Source organism: Erinaceus europaeus, chromosome 10 (assembly GCF_950295315.1).
Source record: "Erinaceus europaeus chromosome 10, mEriEur2.1, whole genome shotgun sequence".
Taxonomy (NCBI): domain Eukaryota; kingdom Metazoa; phylum Chordata; class Mammalia; order Eulipotyphla; family Erinaceidae; genus Erinaceus; species Erinaceus europaeus.
Genome location: NC_080171.1, coordinates 41187842 through 41209792, shown reverse-complemented (window position 1 = coordinate 41209792; position 21951 = coordinate 41187842). Strand labels below are relative to the sequence as shown.

The 21951-nt window shown below is 38.4% G+C and overlaps 2 protein-coding genes across 5 annotated transcripts in view; one reads left to right on the top strand and one right to left on the bottom strand.

Moving 5' to 3' along the window:
- Nucleotides 1–21951, top strand: part of GLDC (glycine decarboxylase) — a 145939-nt gene that overhangs the window by 104716 nt on the left and 19272 nt on the right. For 2 of the 3 annotated variants that reach the window (XR_009552012.1, XR_009552013.1), the window contains exons 22-25: nucleotides 4941–5036; nucleotides 9230–9402; nucleotides 10332–10412; nucleotides 11567–11768. Coding sequence is in view for 1 of the 3 variants with exons in the window: in XM_060199545.1 (XP_060055528.1) it covers nucleotides 4941–5036; nucleotides 9230–9402; nucleotides 10332–10412; nucleotides 11567–11710 (494 nt within the window). In the remaining 2 variants the exon portion in view is untranslated. Of the gene's footprint in view, nucleotides 1–4940; nucleotides 5037–9229; nucleotides 9403–10331; nucleotides 10413–11566; nucleotides 12245–21951 lie in introns of those variants that run through there. The other variant, XM_060199545.1, reaches the window with a different exon arrangement.
- The window catches only part of UHRF2 (ubiquitin like with PHD and ring finger domains 2), a 95591-nt gene continuing 92421 nt past the window's right edge, over nucleotides 18782–21951 (bottom strand). For both annotated transcript variants that reach the window (XM_060199546.1, XM_007533622.2), the window contains 2 exons: nucleotides 20904–21002; nucleotides 18782–19783 (listed from right to left, as the gene is read on the bottom strand). In XM_060199546.1, coding sequence (XP_060055529.1) covers nucleotides 19637–19783; nucleotides 20904–21002 — 246 coding nt within the window. In that variant the 3' untranslated portion in view covers nucleotides 18782–19636. The remainder of the gene's footprint in view (nucleotides 19784–20903; nucleotides 21003–21951) is intronic.

Here is a 21951-nt window from a genome sequence, read left to right as displayed (position 1 = left end):
TGTGCTGTGTGGATTTGAAAAGAATGTGTATTCCTGTTTTGGGGGGTGAAAAACTGTGAAAATGTCCAGGAGGTCTAGTCTGTCCATCTCTTCATTTAATTCTTTTGTTTCTTTGTTGATTCTCTGCTTCATTGATCTCTAAGTGTGAGAGTGGGGTGTTCTTCTTCTAGCGTTTGCCAGTGGGGTGTTAAAGTCTCCCACTATTATTGTGTTACTATTGATGTATTTCTGTAGCTCTTTTTTTTAATTTCTTTATTGGGGAATTAATGTTTTACATTCAACAGTAAATACAATAGTTTGTACATGCTAATATTTCCCAGTTTTCCATATAACAGTACCAACCCCTCTAGGTCCTCTGTCATCCTTTTTGGACCTGTATTCTCCCCTTCACCCACCCCAGGTATTTTTGTAGTTCTTTCAGTAGGTGTTTCATGTATTTATATAGTCCCTCATTGGGTGCATAGATGTTAATAATTGTTAAATATTCTTGGTTGATTGATTCTCTAATCATTATGTAATGGCTTTGTCTATCTTTTATTACTTTATTTAATTTAAAGTCTATTGTGTCAGAGATGAGAATGGCTGTTCCTGCCTTTTTTGTGTTGCATTAGCCTGTATTGCTAATTTTCCATCCTTTCATTGTCTTGTTGGGTCAGGTGGGATTCTTGCATGCAGCATATGGTTGTGTTGTGTTTTCTTTGCTTTTTTTTTCTTTAATTTTTAAATTTTCTTAGAAACTTATTATTAATTTACAAAATTATGAGATAACATTGGTTTAATTCCACACCATTCTCACCACCAAAATTTTGTGTCACCCTTCCCTCCATTGGAAACTACAGCAGTTCTCCCAAGGTTACAGATATAGGTTGACTATTTTTTCTTTTTCTTTTTTTACTATTATTTCTATAGCTATCTATCTCTAGTTATATATATGGCATTTTTTTTCCTGTGGTCCTCCCTTTATTACTTTTTTGTTTTTAAATTTAATTTATATTATAAAAAATAGAAAATATTGACAAAACCATAGAATAAAAGGGGTGAAATTCTACACATTTCCCACCACCAGAGTTCCATATCCTATCCCCTCCACTGGAAGCTTTCCTACTCTTTATCTCTCTGGGAGTGGGTTGTGTTTTCTGATCCATCCTCCCACTTTGTGCTTTTTAATGGATGAGTTTAAGCCATTGACATTTATTGATATTATGGATTTAATGTATTCTAGTGCCACTATTCAACAATTTTTTATTTGCTCTGATATATGACAAGTATTATGGTGATGTACTAGCTTATAAGAGGTCTTTTAGAACCTCTTTCAGAACCCTAAAAGTCAGGGAAGGCTTGGTGATGGTTGCTTCCTTCAACTGTTGTCTGTCTGAGAAGGTTTTGATCCCTCCATCTAGTTTGAATGAAAGTCTAGCAGGATTTATTGTACTTGGTTGAATCCCTTTTTTCACTGAGGGCCCGATAGAAATCTTGCTATTCTCTTCTGGCTTTTAGAGTTCAAGAGGAGAAGTCTGTTGATAGTCTTATGGGTTTTCTCTTGTATATGACTTTTTGTTTTCCTCTTGCAGCTTTTAGAATCCTTTATTTATCCTTACTTATTTTCATTGTAACTTTGATGTGTCTTGGTGTCTTCAGGCCTGTTCTCATTCTGTTTGGGACTCTCTGAGCCTATTGAATCTTTTCTTTTTTATTATTGTAATTATTATTATTTTTTATTGATGTGCTGTTGTTGGATAGGAAAGAGAGAAATGGAAAGAGTAGGAGAAGACAGAGAGGGGGAGAGAAAGATAGCCACCTGCAGACCTCCTTCACCACCTTTGAAGAGATTCCCCTGCAGGTGCTTGAACTGGGATCTTTACACTGGTCCTTGTGCTTTGCGCCACCTGCGCTTAATTCACTGTGCTACCACCCAACTCCCTGGGCCTATTGAATCTTAATGTCCTTTCTGTTGTTTAGGTCTTTCTTTTTTTTTTTCTTTAAGTTTTCTTCTATTATTTCCTCTAGGATGTTTACTTCCCCTTCCTCTCTTTCTTCCTCTGGAGGCCAATTATACGAATATTACTTCTTTTGAGATCATCCCATTGTTGTTTTCAGTGTCTGTCAATCTCTTTTTAAATTTTTTTTCATTGTTTTTGTAGTTATTGTTGTTGTTACTGATGTCATTGTTGTTAGATAGGACAGAGAGAAATGAAGAGAGGAGGGGAAGACAGAGAAGGGGAGAGAAAGACACCTACAGACCTGCTTCACTGCTTGTGAAGCGACTCCCCTGCATGTGCGAACGCGGGGGCTCGAACCAGGATCCTTCAGCTGGTCCTTGCGCTTTGCACTATATGCGCTTAACCCGCTGTGCTACCACCCAACTTTCCTGTCTCTCAATCTCTTTTTGAGCTCTTCTACCTCTTTCTTAGTTTTCTGTAGCTCATCCTCTATCTGGCTAATTCTGTTTTCTGCTTCTGTTAATCTGTTTTCCCTTCTCTCAGCTTCTTTTTTCAGTTCAGTTATAGTATTAGCTTGTTCTGCTAATTGGTCTTTTAGCTCAGCTATTTCAGCTTTCAGTTCTCTAATTACCTTGAGGTCACTAGTATTTTCCTTGAGGGTCTCATCTGTTGCTTTTATAATTCTGATAGCCCTTTCCTCCATAGTTGTCTTCATTTCAGTGATTATTAGGTTTATTATTGCTTGCATACTTTCTTATTTATGGTTACTTCTGACTGATTTGGAGTTTCTGGGCTCCTGTCCTCATTCATTGTGGTAGCAGTTTTACTTGCTCTTGATTTAACCTTTTTTTTTTTTCAATTGATTTGGCTTTTATTTTTCTCTTCTGTTGTTCTTAACTTGTTGTGTTTTGAGTACAAGCCACCCTATACTAAAGACCTTTCACAAATGCAGTCACCAATCTCAGAAATTACAACAATAGCAACTGAAGCAAGGATTGATGCAGTTCAACCAATAGCAGTTAGCCAAACAACACCTCCAGTCCAAGAAAAAATAGCAACCAAAACCCAAAGAAAAAGAAAGAGAAAGGAAAACAGGGACAGCAAGAATAGACAATTATGCAAATCTACTGTCCACTATAAATTCCAGAGATGGCAAGAGGAGAAAGGGAAATAGAAAAGAGAAACACACAGAGTCCACTCTGAGTCAGAGTTCTTCCCTGAAATAATTCACAAATTAGTATCAGTGAATTCAGAAAGCAAAAGAAGGAAGAAAAAAGAAAACAAAAAAAGGGCAGTGAAAGGAAAGAGGTTTTTTTTTTTTTTTTTTTTTTTTGAGTGGAGGGAAGAGGGAAAGAGAAACAAGTTCCTCTCACCCAGTCACCTATCAATGGAAAAAACAGCAACAATTAGTTTTGCTCAACTTGAAGAAAGAGGAGGGAAAAATAACATGTGTATATAATAATAGTAATAATAAAATAAAAGAGTAAAAAACCCTAACAGTCAGCCTGCTGCTTAGACTGCTCTGGATTGGCTGCAGGCAGCCTGAGCAAAGACAGCCAATTATAAGAAGCATCCAAAAAAAAAAAAAAAACCCTCCAGGTAGTCTTTCCTGAGCAGGGCTGAGGCTCTGATTGGTCAGGTATTTGTCACTCATATAGAGTTCCAGCCACCTAAAAAAAAAAGAGAGAAGGAAAACAAAAAGAAAAAGGCTTGGAATGACACCCCCTGGTAAGCCAGGAATCTTGATAAAGAAAATAGCTCAGGGCCCAGGCAGTGGCACACCTGGTTAAGTGCACACACTACAATGTGCAAGGACTTGGGTTCAAGCCCCTGGTTCCCACCTGCAGGGGGAAAGCTTCACAAGTGAAGTAGAGCTGCAGGTGTCTCTCTGTCTCTCTCCCTCCCCTCTCAATTTCTCTCTGTCTCTATCCAATAATAAATAAATAAAATTTAAAAAAAAAAAAGAAAAAATTCTTATTTAAAAAAAAGAAAATAGCTTAGCAGGAAGCCTGCTAGGAGAGGCTGTCCAGCCCCTGGGGGCTGGTTCTAGGGTGGGGAGGGATGAATTCAGAAATAATTAAGCCAAAGATTTTTCCTTTGTCAGTTTGGCTTCTGTTTGCCAGCCCAAGAGTGGGTCATAGGATTCTTTTTTGGTGTACCCTGAGCACCCCTTGTTCACCCTTCTACTGACGGCCCACTATTCTACCCTATCCAGAGAATTCCAGGTTGTAAGCTGCTTCTTTTTGGAGCTCACGCCAGCTGTTGTTTCCAAGTCGCCATCTTAGCTCTGCCGCCTGAATACTTTCATCTATTGTCATAGGCCCAGTGGAAAAACCTAACTAGTAAAAAATTAAAACTGGTACTGATCATTTTATACAGTTTCTACTTCAAAAGTGCCCTGACTAACCACATGCAGCAGTGCTGTGTCTCTTCCTCTCTCACTGTCTCGTCCTCTCCTCTCAATTTCTTTCTCTAGAAAGATAAATGAATCTTTTTCTTTTTTTAAAGGATCAAGCCTGTGAAAAAAGATATTTAACTGTTTCAATTAGGTTTTAGCTTTAATCTCACTGGTAGAAACCCCCGATGAATCTTCGAGCAGTGCCTTGACGTTGAAGTCCCATTGCTCAGCCTGGCTCATGAGTGTTATACTAAAAACTGTATGAATTGGCTTAACATGCTAATTTTTAAATTTTTAATAAGGGCATGTGACATCTTTATTGCTAACTATAATTTTACTAATTTCTCATGGCTTCTTGGCCCTTATTTATATACATTTAAAACAGGCTGATTTCAGTTGGAGGCTTGATAGCATAATGGTTATGCAAACAGACTCTCATGCCTGAGGCTCCTAAATCCCAGGTTCAATCCCCTGCACCACCATAAACTGAGTAGTTCTCTGGTTAAAAAAAAAAAAAAAAAAGGCTGATTTCTTTGTTCATTTGCTTGGCTAAAACAACAAAACTGATGCTGACCTTGGGCTGAAATAATTTTCCTGAATAGGTTATGTGGCTCATGAATTTATTTTGGACACAAGACCTTTCAAAAAGTCTGCAAATATTGAGGCTGTGGATGTGGCTAAGAGGCTTCAGGATTACGGTGAGTGAACTGGAGGGAGTAATGCCTTGTCAAGAAACTCAGCCATCTGATATTCATTCGTGTGGCTGCTTCTACTGGCTGTGAACCACTTCTGTAAGGTGATGCAACACCATGCACAAACTGCTCCATAGGCTCATGGGGAACCCATGGATCTAGGTAACACCATAGTAGTAGAGAAAATGTTTTCCCTTATGACTGCCCTGTTACTGCCATTTTGAAAGATAGTGAATAACAGTCCCTCTTCCCCCAAAAAAAGAAATTTTCTTAGTTAACAAAAATTTCTTAATAAAATGATTGCTACCTTTTTTTTCTATGTTTCTGGGCATTCTAGAGTGGCTTGCTTTCTTTTTCTTTCCTTCTTTCTTTCTTTCTTTCTTTCTTTCTTTCTTTCTTTCTTTCTTTCTTTCTTTTTCTTTTTCTTACTCTTTTTTTTACCAGAGCACTCACTGCTCAGGTCTGGCATATAGTGGTGCTGGGGACTGAACCTGGGAATTAGGAAGTCTATTGCATACCATTATGCTATCTCCCCAACCTGTTTTGGTAAATTCTGATTTCTATCCTACACCTGGTAAAGGAGGTCCATGAGATAAGTATAGGCCTGGGGAGATAGCATAATAGTTATGCAAAGAGACTCATACCTGAGGCTTCAAAGTCCCAGGTTCAAACTCCCCTCACCACCGTAAGCCAGAACTGAGCAGTGAGTGCTCCAGTAAAAATAAATGAATAAATAGATAAATAAATAAAGTATAGAAAGTAGCCTGTAGTAATGTTAGAAATGATTGGGACTAGAGTCCTATAACTGGCCACATCAGTCATGGCATAGCTGTTTCAGCTACTTCTATTTTTATATTTATCTTTTTTATTTATTTGTCTTTTAAAAAGATTTATTCTTTATAAGAAAGACACACAGAGATGGAGCACCGATCATCTATGGCTTATGGTAGTGCTGGGGACTGAATGTAAAATGTTAAGCATATAATTTTTGTATGCTACCATAGTGCTACTTCTGGCCCAATTAAATTTGTATTGTTTAAATGTTTTTAAAAGGTTTATTTTGATTTACTTCATATGAGAGAAGCCAGAGCACCACCTGTAGAGGCATTTTACCAGATGCACATTTTTTTTCAGCTACTAATTAAAAAAAAAAAAGAAGAGAGAGAGAAGAGAGAGGTGGAGAGAGAGAGATAACAACACTGGAGCTTCCTTCAATGTGGTGGAGGCTTAAATCACACCTGGGATACCCATATGGCAAAGTTACAGACTATCTAAATGAGCTACTTTGCTGACTCTCATACTGAGTTTTCATTTTAATTTTTTGAGGAATATTCACAATAGATGTTGGATGTGCTACTTTGCACATTATGTCTAATTCACTAAATAATCCATTATGCTTTTATATGTATTAACTATGTTTTTCATTTTTGGAAGTAAAGGATTCCAGTTCTATATCTTTTTAAATGTTGGTTTGACTTGGTTTTCTATTTTATTTCATATTTTTTATTTAATTTTGCATTGAATAATGGACTGCTCTATTATTTGAGGCTTTTAAAAAATCAATATGGCTATTCAACTTCTTACTGGCTCTCATTCATGGGAAGTGAATTAAAACCCAAGTGCCAGTGCATGATGGTGGAAAAGGACCTAACTTGGGGGTGAGAGTGTCACGTACACCTATCCTGGGGAGATGAAAAATTGTACTCTTGTTTCAACAACTGTACTATAATTAATAGTTAATAAAATAAAATAGTGGTCCGGGAGGGGCACAGTGGCTAAGGCTTTGGACTCTCAAGCATGAGGCCCCGAGTTCGATCCCCGGCAACACATGTACCAGAGTGATGGCTGGTTCTTTCTCTCTTCCTGTCTCTCTCATGAATAAATAAATAAATTCTTTAAAAAAAAAAATACATCCTATGTGCTTAAAAACAACAGGAAGTGGGGGCCAGGTGGTGGCACGCCTAGTTAAGTGCACACAGTACAGTGCATAAGGACCTGGGTTCAAGCCCCTGGTTCCCACTTGCAGGGGGAAAGCTTCATGAGTGGTGAAGCAGGACTGCGGGTGTCTCTCTCTCTCTCTCCCTCTTTATCTACCCTTCCCTCTCAGTTTCTCTGTCTCTATTCAATAATAAATAAATAAATATTTTCTTTAATGTACTTAGGGGAGTCAAGCGGTAGCGCAGTAGGTTAAGCCCACATGACACGAAGCGTAAGGACCTGCATAAGGATCCCTGTTCGAGCCCCCAGCTCCTCACCTGCAGGGGAGTCGCTTCACAAGCAGTGAAATAGGTCTGTGGGTGTCTGTCTTTCTCTCCCCCTCTCCGTCTTCCCCTCCTCTCTCCATTTCTCTCTGTCCTATCCAACAACAATGACATCAGTGAGTTTTGACAAAAACATATAACTGTCACTCAAAACAGAAAGACATTTTTTGAAAAACCTGATCTCCTTACCCATTAAATATGGCCTCACTCTCATGTATAAGCAAATTCTGCCCAACATATTTTGCTGCCGTAGTTTCCATGTCTGGAACCATGTGTGTTGTCTTGGAAGCTGATTCTGGATCTCAACCATGATTCAGAAATCTCAAGGCAGAGCACAAAAATCTATAAACTGCAAAATCTCCCCAGATAATGCTGCAGATACTCTGCTCCACAGGTGAAGTCTTACCATGAACTGTCATTTAATTATTAGGGAGGCTAAGTGAGAAAGTTCTGTCAAATTAAGGGAGCTTCCAGAATATATTGAGGTGATTATTAAATTCATTAATGAAATCTTTCTCTAGCTTTTACATTTATAGAAAGATAACTCACTCAAGGGAGAGTAAGTCATTCTCTCTTTCTTTTAATTTTTTTAACCAGAGCACTGCTCAGCTTTGATTCATGGTGGTGCAGGGGACTGAACCTGGGACTTTGGAGACTCAGGCATGACAGTCCCATAGCATAACCATTATGCTACCTACCCCTATCCGATTTCTCTCATTAATGTTGTAGGTGAACACTTTTTGGATACAGAGAAACACAAAACCTGTATTCAGTGTAAAGGCAAATGCTTTCCACATTATTGATCCAAATGACTTTCCTTCTCTGTAAAACAGGGACAGTAGTATTTCCAGGTTCCTTAATGTTTGTTAATTCTTTAATTTTTGGTTATAATGTTTTATTTTCTCTGAATTGCAAATAATATTGTACATTATAGAAAGATTCTGGGAGTTGGGCGGTAGCGCAGTGGGTTAAGCGCAGGTGGTGCAAAGCGCAAGGACCGGCATAAGTATCCTGGTTTGAGCCCCCAGCTCCCCACCTGCAGGGGAGTCGCTTCACAAGCGGTGAAGCAGATCTGCAGGTGTCTATCTTTCTCTCCCCCTCTCTGTCTTCCCCTCCTCTCTCCATTTCTCTCTGTTCTATCCAACAACAACGACATCATTCATAACTACAACAATAAAACAAGAGCAACAAAAGGGAATAAATAATAAATAAAAAATATTTTTTTAAAAAAAGATTCTATGATACAATTAAAGGAGCTAGGAAGGAGCTCATTCAGTTGAGTTCACCCCTCACCATGTATAAGGACTCTGGCTCAAGCCCTCATCACCTATGGGATGGGGAAGGGGATGCTTCATGAGCACTGAAGCACTTGCAAGTGTCTCTCTCTCTTGATTCCTCTCTGTCCCCTACATGCCTCTCAATTTCTCCTTGTCCAATCAAATAATAAGGGGGTGGGGGAAGGAGTGGTGTGGAGGCCACTGGGAGCAATGAATTCATCATGCAGGCACTGAGCCCCAGTCATAACTCTGGTGGCAATAAAAAAAAAAACACAAAATGAAATTCCAGTCTCACTTTCTGGTGATTACTCCTGCTAAAAATATCATATTACTGATTCTTAAAAAATAAACAGATACACATTTTGTTATTTTTCTACAAAAGTGATGTATCATTAACTTATGTATAGTTTGTCTCTAAGCCAGTTAACATATAAATTCACATACTTTTGACTGGTTGCATATTTATCGTATCTATTGCGTAACTAAGCCTCTGTTGTTGGATGATAGGTTATTTTCCTTGACAGACAGTGCTGAGATGATAAGTATATCCAAATTCATCCAATGATTTACTTCACATAAATGACAATGTGGAGGGCTCACCTTCACAGTTGGGAAGGTCACAGTTAGTGATGCAAGTGCCCTGTTCCCTTCTCCTTTGCAGGATTTCATGCACCTACTATGTCCTGGCCAGTGGCAGGAACTCTCATGATTGAGCCCACAGAGTCAGAAGACAAGGCAGAGCTGGACAGATTCTGTGATGCCATGATCAGCATTCGGCAGGAAATTGCTGATATTGAGGAGGGCCGCATGGATTCCAGGGTCAATCCACTGAAGGTATGCAGGTGTTAGTGCTTCATCTTAAACATCCCCTAGAGTGGAATGTAGTGTCTGGACAGTGTGCCATAATTCCTGAGTTCCAAGCTCATATCTATATCATATCTATAGGTAAGCTTTAATTATCTATATTCCACATGAGTGAAAGTATCCTATAGTTGTCTTTCACCTATTTCACTGAGCACAGTCACCTTCACTTCTATATCCTTTTTGCCTCCAAGATTATAACTTTTTTTTTAAATCTCTTTATTGGAGATTCATGGTTTACAGTCAACAGTAATATAGTAGTTTGTACATGCATAATGTTTCTCAGCTTTTCACGTAATAGTTCAACCCCCACTAGGTCCTCCTCTGCCATCATTTTACATCATTTTACCCCAGTCTTTTACTTTGGTGCAATACACTAAACCCATTCCAAGTTTTGCTTTGTGTTTTTCCCTTCTGTTCTTGTTTTTCTGTCTATAATAAATTTTTAATTGAAGGTGATATTACTACATTGAATATCCATAACTTTATCTCCTATATGATGCTTATTAATATAACAGTAATAGTGTAAAAATATGAGAATAGTAAATAGATTCAGGATTGTGCTTACTACTGAGGAGGTCAAGCCATGTGATGGAGGAGATACAGTGGTAGCTTCAACTGTATAATTCTTAAATTTTTTTTTTTAATTTTGAAATGTTAATAAGATACAACAAGATGTTGACTTGTGTTGGGTGGTAGATGTGCTTATATTACTACTAGTAGAGTTCTGATATTTGAAATATTTCACAGTGAAAAAAATTCCTACCAAAACTTATTTTCCCCCTAACTGAAACAACTGTGTCCAGGCACTTTCATCAAAACTTATGCACTAAGGCAAGGAAAGTGGAAGAGGTGCCAGCATTCTGCTCTTGACTTTTCTCTTTTCCATGTCTCTTTCTCAGATGTCTCCACACTCCCTGACCTGTGTCACATCCTCCCACTGGGATCGGCCATATTCACGAGAGGTGGCAGCATTCCCACTTGTAAGTTCTCAGAAGCTGAATAGTGTTTACACACTCCTGAAGGGCCATCATTTACCATATACTCTGGGAAACTGCCACTCTTACAATCTCCTTGTTCCAGAAACAAGATATGGGACACCTTGGGAAATTGAGGTCATGATGGTATAGAACACAGAAATTGGCGTTCAAGTCTGAGGTCAGAGGTTGGAGTGAGGATCTGCCGGCAGGGTTTCCAGTGCTGGCTGACTGAGTTAGGAGTCCCTGTTAAGTAAATTCATGTTTTCTACCATCATCCACCAGGGAGATGGCCCTAAATGCAGTCTTTCCTTTCTGATTTTTTTAAAAATTTATTTCTTTATTGAGGAATTAATGTTTTACATTCAACAGTAAATACAATAGTTTGTACATGCATAACATTCCCCAGTTTCCCATTTAACAATACAACCACCACTATGTCATTTATCGTCCTTCATGGACCTGTATTCTCCCCACCCACCCACCCCAGAGTCTTTTACTTTGGTGCAATACGCCACCTTTCTGATTCTTAAATGAAGAAGAATGTACTTTATTTATTTGGTAAGGTGGGAACTAGGGTCAAAAGTACTTAGGCTTTTATTAATACTTTCTTTTTAAAAATTTTAAAAATATTTATTCCCTTTTTGTTGCCCTTGTTTTATTGTTGTAGTTATTACTGTTGTTGTTAGGACAGAGAGAAATGGAGAGAGGAGGGGAAGACAGAAAAGGGGAGAGAAAGATAGACACCTGCAGACCTGCTTCACCACTTGTGAAGTGACTCCCCTGCAGGTAGGGAGCCAGGGGCTCGAATTGGGATCCTTATGCTGGTCCTTGCACTTTGCACTACCTGCGCTTAACCTACTGTGCTATCACCCAACTCCCTAATAATTTGTTTTTGAGTACTTGTGGAGTTAGCCTTCCTAGCCTTATGGTCTAGGAAGCCATTGCAATTTCCTCCTCCTCAGGAGAAAACTCCTGAAATATCCTACAACGTTCCTATCTTTTGATTTATTTCCTTTCATGAGAGGAGAATAAGAGATCAGAATACCATTCATTTCTGGTAATACATGATGTAGGATCCTGGGCAGCATGCCTACAAGCTCTGTGCACGATCACCAAATCCTACTCCTGTCCTCATTTCCATCTTTCATTCCTTGCAGCCCTTTGTGAAACCAGACAACAAATTCTGGCCAACCATTTCCCGGATTGATGACATCTATGGAGATCAGCACCTGGTTTGTACCTGCCCACCCATGGAAGTATATGAGTCTCCATTTTCTGAGCAGAAGCGAGCCTCTTCTTAGTCTCCTTTTCTGAAGTTCGAGTGACTCATCTGAAACCTTTTTCCAGAGCATTTCATAAGTAAGAACTATTTCCTCTTCCACCCTAGACTCAACTAGGGGTTTTTTATACTATGCATATTTTTAGCACCCCTGTCAAGGTAAATATAACTACAATTAGCATAGCGAGTGGAGCTCACCACAGGAAGACTGATTTTCTTTGATGCCTCTACTTCCATACATAATGGGTGATATTCAAGTTGCTTTGTTTGGGAACCACTAAATACTTTTCATAGAAAATTTTGGATATGGTAGAAAATCTAATTTAGCAGTTTGTAAACTGGAGCTTCAATAGACATATTTTTGTTCCAAATAAGTCCTTGTGGACTGTGCCATCTGTGAGGAATCCCAGGGCAAATGTTTACATTTTATATACACTGAAATCCTTTTCTTCTAATTTGCTTAATATGTTACAGTATTTAGGTGTTTTCCTCTTTTTCTGTGTTTTTTTTATCTGTAATTATCAGAACTCTAATAAAATCATTTAAATTTGGAGAATGTTTTCTTGGACCACATTTACATCTTTTTTTTTTATGAGAAAGAACCAGAACACCCATCATTTTGGCACGAGATGCTAGGAGTTGACCTTCGGACTTCATGAATGAGAGCTCTTATTTATCTGCTATGCCCCCCCCCCCCCATTTTTTAACTCTTACCCCCATGTACCATTGGTTCAGAAAATTTTTACTGTCACACCCAAACCAATAGTTGTTACATTATCAGTTTTGCCTTTGACAGTCTAGAGTCTATATATTTTGGTTAGTAGAAAGGCACTTTCACCCTTGTTAGAATTGTTAGGCTGCTTATAACAGAAACCCAACCACTATAGTAATTTAGTGAAATAACAGTTTCTCCCCTCACTTAACAGTGTCTAGAAGTAACAGCCAAGGCTGAATTCCTTTAGCGTTTGCTTTGTCTTCCTTGGTATCTTTCCATCCACATGATTTTAAGATGGCTACTTCAGGCATCATATAAACACTGTAGATCAGAAAAACTGGAGTGGGGGAGATTAACTAAAGGCAGATCTTACACTTTTTTTTTTTTTTGACATGTTGTCACATAGTTTCTACCAAGTGACTTCTTTAAAAAAAACAAAAAACATTTTATTTATTGGATAGAGAAGGAAAGAAGGGAGGTATAGTACTGTTGCTCTGCTTGTGAAGCTTCCCCCTCTGCAGGCAGAGACCGGGTACTTGAACCTGGGTCAGTGAGCATGGTAACGTGTTGCAAGTCGATCTCAAATGGGTTGGAGGGTCTGTTTCATTCTCTCCCTGGGACCTATGGTGGTACAATAGCCTGGATCTTTTATCTCTATGGACCTTGAAGGGCAGTGAAGTAGCTTGCCTAGAAAAGACAGAGCATTTCTATTACAACTAAGGATAAACTGGGCACATAACCCTGGCTAACTACAAGGAGGGTAGGATGTGCAAACCTAGCATATGCACTTGAGAACCAAAATACCTGAAAGACAGACAATTATCTAACTACCATAGTCATTGGGTCTCTAAGTATTTTTTTTTTTTAAGACAGAGACAGAAAGGTAGAAAGAAACAAAGATCACAGTACTGAAGTTTCTTTAAACGTAGTGGGGGACAGTCTCAAGTCTGTGTTGTGCACATCTCAAATCAGCACACTATTTGAGGGAGCTATTTTACCAACACTTTGCCAACTGTTAGCTCCTATGCAGAAACTATATAACCTGTATAATGGTAATAATGAAAAGAACAGTCAGTATGGGGGACTACCATAACTCTCATACATTATTGATGGGAATATAAAATGTTTTAACCTACTTTGGAAGTTTCTCTTCATTCTCCTTGAATGACTAATAAAATTGGTAGGTTGTATGCTAAGAACACTTACTTTTAGACAAAATGGTCAAATTATTTCCCCAAAGAAACAAAGGTCCATAGCACAGCTATCTAAATTATAAAATCTTGGAAACGACTCAAATACCCACCCACCGATGAATAAACACTCTGTGGGATAGTCATACTTTAACAGCTAACTCAGCCACACATTCAGAGTCTGCCAATACCTATTCTGCTTTGTCTGCTGCATTTTATTTTCACATATTTACTTCTGAGACTTTAAATCTTTTTTTAAAAAAATATTTTTATTTATTTACTATTGAATACAGAGAGAAATTGGGGGGGGGGGCTAGAGAGGGAGAGAGATACCTGCAGTCTTGCTTCACCAACTGTGAAGCTTTTCTCCTGCAGATGATGACCAGGGTCTTTGTGCACTGCAATGTGTGCACTTAACCAGGTGTACCACCGCCTAGTCCCCCCAAGACTTTTAATCTCAATTTACTCTTTGCATAGCTACATAGCAGCTTGTTCTTATTTTATGATGTAATTTCATACTTGAGGATATCATTGCAAGACTCAGCTATTCTTTCATTCTTTTTTGATTAGGTTTAATTTGGTCTTGTGTCTATCTCCCAAGTTCTTGTGTCCAGTGGCACACATGCATATACATTGTATCTGTAATCACAGCCCAGGTTACTAAGTACTAGTTCTTTATGGTATTTAAAGGGGCCAGTCAGCAGACAACAGACAGCCAAAGAAGTCTCCTCAGCATAAGCTGGTGATAAGTGGACCTCAAGACTCAATCCTCTCAAGTCAGGCAGACTTGTTATGTGCTCTTTCAGGATGTCCTCAAGAATGAGAAGTTTGGTCCTATGTGGCCAAAGAAAGAAATAGTATATAGTGGAGAAGTCACCAAATTTCTGTACAGTTCATGTAAGCAAGATGTATATATTAGAATCCAAAGTAGACAGGTAGTTTTTTTTTTTGCTGGTCAAATTGCCGTAACAGTGTTATGAACATACTAAGGGTGCTAGTTTCCCAAACTTTACTTAATAGCTTTAAAGCACATATTGTGGGATAAATAATATTATCTAGGAGTCCTAAAATTAGAGGCCCATCCTATTCTAGTTAGAAATAAATTTAGAAACAAGCAAGCAAGGGAGTTGGGTGGTAGCGCAGCAGGTTAAGTGCCCGTGGCACGAAGCACAAGGACTGATGTAGGGATCTCAGTTCAAGCCCCCAGCTCCCCACTTGCAGGGGAGTTGCTTCACAAGCGATGAAGCAGGTCTGCAGGTGTTTTTCTCTCCCTGTGTTCCCTCCTCTCTCCATTTCTCTCTGTCCTGTCCAGCACTAACGAAAACAATAACTACAATAAAACAAGGGTAACAAAAGCAAATAAATAAATATAAAAAACCTTAATGTAAATATACATATAAGAAGTCAGACTATAGAAATCTGAACATTAGCTGGTGAGATAATTACTATTAATTATTTTTGTATGTGTGACAGTGGTAATATGGCTATGCATTCTAAAAAGTTTTATCTTAAAGATTTAAAAAAATTATTCCCTTTTGTTGCCCTTTTTTTATTGTTGTGATTATTATAGTTGTTGTTATTGATGTCCTTGTTGGATAGGACAGAGAGAAATGGACAGAGGGGAAGAAAGAGAGAGGGGAGAGAAAGATAAGACACCCGCAGACCTGCATCACTGCCTGTGAAGCGACTCCCCTGCAGGTAGGGAGCCAGGGGCTCAAACCAGGATCCTTACACTGGTCCTTGCGCTTGGCACCACATGCGCTTAACCCACTGTGCTACTGCCTGACTCCCTAACTCGAAGACTTTTAAGTATGCATTTATGTGGAGGCTAGTAGGCTAGGAGTTTATGTACTTGTTTGAGCACACGTTAACAATGTTTAAGATCATGGGTTCAAGCCCCCAGTCCCACTTGCAGGCGGGAAGCTTCATGAGTGGTGAAGTAATACTGCAGGTGTCTCTTTATCTTGCCTTCTCTTATCTCCCCCTTCCCACTCGATTGCTGTCTCTATCACATAAATGAAATATTTTAAGAAGTAAAGAATTTATGTAAAGAAAAAATTTGAAATTTAAAAGTTAAAAAACAGTACATTGATTAGCTTTTGGTCATTTTTTGAAAGTAGGTTTTTTAAAAAGGTCTATGTTTTACGTATCTTTTATTTATTTTGGTTAGAAACTGAGAGAAATGACCAGAAAAGACCTAGAATTGCCAAAACAATCTTGAGAAAAAAGAACAGAACCGGAGGCATCACACTCCCAGATCTCAAACTGTATTATAGGGTCATTGTCATCAAAACTGCTTGGTACTGGAACATGAATAGACACACTGACCAGTGGAATAGAATTGAGAGCCCAGAAATGAGGCCCCACACCTATGGACATCTAATCTTTGACAAAGGGGCCCAGACTATTACATGGGGAAAGCAGAGTCTTTTCAACAAATGGTGTTGGAAACAATGGGTTGAAACATGCAGAAGAATGAAACTGAATCACTGTATTTCACCAAATACAAAAGTAAATTCCAAGTGGATCAAGGACTTGGATGTTAGACCACAAACTATCAGATACTTAGAGGAAAATATCGGCAGAACTCTTTTCCACATACATTTTAAAGACATTTTCAATGAAACAAATCCAATTACAAAAAAGACTAAAGCAAGTATAAACCTATGGGACTACATCAAATTAAAAAGCTTCTTCACAGCAAAAGAAACCACTACCCAAACCAAGAGACCCCTCACAGAATGGGAGAAGACCTTTACATGCCATACATCAGATAAGAGTTTAATAACCAACATATATAAAGAGCTTGCCAGACTCAACAAGACAACAAATAACCCCATCCAAAAATGGGGGGAGGACTTGGACAGAATATTCACCACAGAAGAGATCCAAAAGGCTGAGAAACACATGAGAAAATGCTCCAAGTCTCTGATTGTCAGAGAAATGCAAATCAAGACAACAATGAGATATCACTTCACTCCTGTGAGAATGTCATACATCAGAAAAGGTAACAGCAGCAAATGCTGGAGAGGGTGTGGGGTCAAAGGAACCCTCCTGCACTGCTGGTGGGAATGTCAATTGGTCCAACCTCTGTGGAGAACAGTCTGGAGAACTCTCACAAGGCTAGAAATGGACCTACCCTATGACCCTGCAATTCCTCTCCTGGGGATATATCGTAAGGAACCCAACACATCCATCCAAAAAGATCTGTGTACACATATGTTCTTGGCAGCACAATTTGTAATAGCCAAAACCTGGAAGCAACCCAGGTGTCCAACAACAGATGAGTGGCTGAGCAAGTTGTGGTATATATACACAATGGAATACTACTCAGCTGTAAAAAATGGTGACTTCACTGTTTTCAGCCAATCTTAGATGGACCTTGAAAAAATCATGTTGAGTGAAATAAGTCAGAAATAGAAGGATGAATATGGGATGATCTCACTCTCAGGCAGAAGTTGAAAAACAAGATTAGAAAAGAAAACACAAGTAGAACCTGAAATGGAATTGGCATATTGCACCAAAGTAAAAGACTCTGGGGTGGGTGGGTGGGGAGAATACAGGTCCATGAAGGACGATAAATGACATAGTGGGGGTTGTATTGTTAAATGGGAAACTGGGGAATGTTATGCATGTACAAACTATTGTATTTACTGTTGAATGTAAAACATTAATTCCTCAATAAAGAAATTAAAAAAAAAAAAGAAACAGAGAAATGGAGAATAGAGAAGTGGGGGTGGGGTGGGGAGAGACACCTGCAGCACTGTTTCAGAACTCATGAAGCTTCTTCCCTGCAGGTGGGGACTAAGGGCTTGAACCCATGCCCCTATGCACTGTAATGTATGAATTCAATTGTGTGCCCCAACATCTGGCCCCAGCTTTAGGTCACTCAAAATATCTGATCATGCTAAGGTGTAATCAGCTTCCTTTCACAGTCTATCAAATTATAGCAGTTAAGAAAGTATGACCATAAATGTGGAAATCACTTATTTTGCTGATAAAGTAGTAGAACTAAGCCAGTTCAAGTAGCTGAAATTGGGTTATGTTCCCCACCTTTCATGCAGATATGACCAGCTCTAGAGAGAATACAACACTAGATGCTGTGATTTAATGAATCATGTACAATATAGGAAGGTCCAATTTTTTTTTCATTTACTCCCTTTTCTTGCCCTTGTTGTTTTATTGTAGTTATTATTGTTGTTAATGATGTCATCGTTGTTGAATAGGACATATAGAAACAGAGAGAGGAGGGGAAGACAGAGATGGGGAGAGATAAGACACCTGCAGACCTGCTTCACCACCTGTGAAGCGACTCCCTTACAGGTGGGGAGCCGTGGGCTCAAACCGGGATCCCTATGTTGGTCCTTGCGCTTTGTGCCACGTGCGTTTAACCTGCTGCACTACTGCCCAACTTCTGGAAGGTCCAATTTAAATTTGATTTTCATTAGAAAAAAAATTATTTCAACATACCTAACTAGCCTGAGGTGATAACAGCTCCAGTCGCTATTTTATAAATATTTCCAAGACACTGATTTTAAATTCAATTGAATGCAGAGAAAGCAATGAAACTAGTCTTATTGTTTTCAACTGTGAGAGCCTGTATAGCAAAAGTAGACTATGGGCTGGAGACTGCCTAAAATCTATAGCACAGTCCTGCCATTTGCATGGTCTATATCCTTTGTCAAAGTTTTAAGCCTTCTTTGCCTTTGATTCTGATCCTTAAGATGGAGCCTCTTAAGACTGACAGGATTAAGTGAACACATATAAAGTACATGAATTACTAGGGAAAAACCAATTTGATAATATTAAAATTTATCCTTGATGAAAATAAAGTTTTAGTGACTAGAACAATGTCATAGAATATTTTCCTGTCTGTGATATGAGTAGCAATGATAATCTAAAATTTAATATAAGAATGAAAGCTGCCATAGATTAAAAAAAAAAAAATCAAGCTACTAGGTTCTTATTTTGAAAGTTTTTCCCATTTGGTAAAATTTCTAAAAAGTCCAACCCAGGGTGAAATGTATTCTTATTGCTTAAGATTTCAGACTAGTTTTTATTACCAAAAATCAAGAGTAAAAAGTTATACAAAATGTCTGTGTCAATAAAAATACTCTGCATATTTCTGATTCTTAAAAATACATTCTAAAAGCCAGCCAAATGTAAAAATTTGAATCAAGATAAGGTATTTATCTGGTCATAAAATATTTATTAAGGTATATTTTAGGGAATATAGTGAATATAAAATTTGGGATCACAATATGAAGCAATTCCAATCCTCTCAAAAGTCAGCCCAGCCTTCAATGCTATGCCGATGTAAAACCACTGGAAACATTCACTAAAAGCAGTTTGACTAGTACAGAAGAGGCATTTCATGAACATTTATAACTAGAGCATCTGAATACCTCTTTTAAGTGCAAATCCACACCACATTACACTAATGCAGCAACAATGCATTCATATTGTTCTCATTAGTCATTAGTAGTCAACTTGCATTAAAACACCAGAAAAAAAGCAAAGTGGAGCTCACAAAATGGGCTAAAAATCACATCACATGAAAGAAAAGACATTTTAAAAAAAGTATGCACACTACAGAAGCTGCATTCATTCCAATGATCTTAAGTGTTGTTTCCTTTTCTGTAAAATCACGTAAACCAGGCACAACTAAGATTTGAGAGGCAGTGTGTAGCTAAAATTTCACTTAATTAATCAATGATTAAAAAATTCCCATAAATCTTTTCTGTCCTGAGGTAGTTGCAAAATAAATCATAACATGGATATCAACTAGAACTGAGGCTTTGCATTTTTGCTCATTAAAACTAATTGTTATTGATAGGAACTACCTTTTGATATTTAAAAGACAGTTGAGAAATGGGCCTCTTACTACACACACAAGATTTTGGCTACATAGGAAAGAGGATTAGCTGCTTCAGAACGTGAGAGATATGGTCCACCATTGCTTCCACACCCTTCCCACCCTCCCCCCAATTTTAGATTCTTTATTGTCCAAAAAACCACCAGTAACAACACAATAGTAGGCAGATCATCGTCCTTTGCTGTAACCAGGGAAGAAAAGGTCAAGTAGAGTCTGCAGAATCTCATTGGGAACCATGACGTAATTCTGTCCCAGATCATGCCGGCAAGCAGGGCAGGAGAAAACTTGAGCCTTAAAGGAGCGCTGTAAGCAATCCTAAGGCAACAAAAAAACAAGGAAAAAAAGTACCGATTTCATCCAAGGAGAAAGCATGCAGAAAAGTATTCAACAATCTATGTTTTTAAATAGGAACTATAATAGAAACTTATAGTCTTACTGTCCTTTAATAAGAGGAACATATAAGATCTAAATTGCAATGTGAAAGCTTGTCTATATAGAAAGGGCTTTATTTTCACCTCTGGTATGTGCTGTGACAGGTCAGGTAAAAGGTCTCACTTTTGTATGTTTTAATTTGCTTATCCAAAATGTGGGTATTAGCCATTACTTATGGTTCCCACTTTCCTTATCTCCTAGGTTAGGTTTTAATCCTATTCTTTCTTAAAAGAACACTATAGAAAATAAATGCAGGAACTCCCTGCTAAGAATACAGTTAAATATACATGTTTTTTTAAAATAAAATCACTTAACATATAGTGGTGAGATAGCCTAACATAAAAGACTTTCATGTGCAAGGCATCAAAGGTCCCAAATTCAGTCTCCAGCACCACTATAAACCAGAGCTGAACAGTGTGCTGGGGAACAACAAAAAGATAACATAAGAATCTTCCAACTGACACAAGGTCTGGTACTATGATATATGTCAAAAGCTTATTTCCATTTTACTAAGTAAACTAAAGTTCAGAATTTAGGTCATGGCACATATCCATCAGCTAGAGGAGCATAACTTCAATCTTGATTTGACTAAAATTCTTCATTTCCTTTTCTAGCATACTGACAACAAAATATTAAATTCCTTTCAGCATGCCACCAAGACAGAATCTGTTTTAGATACCATTAAATGGAGCGATGTCAGTTTACAGTAACCTGAAAGAAACATAGACAAGCTACCTATACCTTAGTAAACAGCACTGATAGCTTTCTGCCATCTCCTTTTTCATTTCAACCTCTCCTCAGTTTTAAACATGACAGAATACCTCAACCACATACACTTAAATTACTATCAGTGTAGAACTAATGTAATTAAATATTTTTAAGTGGCAAATTTCCATGCCAATTCTGTACCTCAGAAAAATGCTTCTTCACATGTTAAATACAAGTTTAGAGGTTGATGTGCATCTGGCCTAACAAGGGCAGATAAGAAAGGAATTCTACTTACTTTACAGACGTTGTGGAGGCAATCTGTTGTCACAGGCTGGTAAACTAGCTCCTGGCAGCAGACACACATGAATGATTGTTCCAACTTTTTGAGAAAATTCTAAAATGGAATTAAAGAGAAAAAACGGTTAGATTTCATAATGTATTACATTTTTAGTGACCAGAAGTGTCAATCAGTATGCTTTCTGGTAAGAAAAAAGATCAAGAGGCCAGGTGGTGGCATACCTGCTTGAGTGTACATGCTACGATGCACAAGGACCTGCATTCAAGCCCCAGGCCCCCACCTGCAGTGGGAAAGGCTCACAAGTGGTAAGAGGTAGTGCTACCAGTGTCTCTCTCTACCTTTTTAAAAAAATTTTATTTATTTATTTTTTATTTTTTCTTTATTTCCTTTTGTTGCCCTTGTTGTATTATTGTTGTAGTTATTATTGATGTTGTTGCTGTTGTTGGATAGGACAGAGAAAAATGGAGAGAAGAAGGGAAGGCTGAGGGGGGAGAGAAAGATAGACACCTACAGACCTGCTTCACCACTTGTGAAGTGACTCCCCTGCAGGTGGGGAGCTGGGGGCTCAAACTGGGATTCTTATGCAGGTCCTTACGCTTCGTCCATGTGCTTAGCGTCATGTGCGCTTAACCCACTGCGCTACCACCCGATTCTCTCTCTCTCCCTTTTGATTTCTCTCTGCCTCTACCCAAATAAAAATATTTTTTAAAAATTTAAAAAAGAAAAAAGATCAAGTGTTGGCATGCTTCTAAATTCTGCTTCTAAGACCCCTTCTGTTTCATTGGTTTAATCCTCCTGCTTAACACTGTATTCTATTTACATAACCACTATTAACTAAGCACCGCCCTGCCTCCATGGCATTGGTTTAATCCTCACTGTTTTGCCTTTTCCTTCTCCCTACCCCCTATCCTATGTACATCCTCTTCAGACCTGACACTTCCGCCTCAGGATATATAAGGACAGTATTGTGATTAGAGATAGCTTAGATTGCGCTGCATTCCACATGAATAAAGACTGAACTACGTACCACTCAGCCATGAGTCCC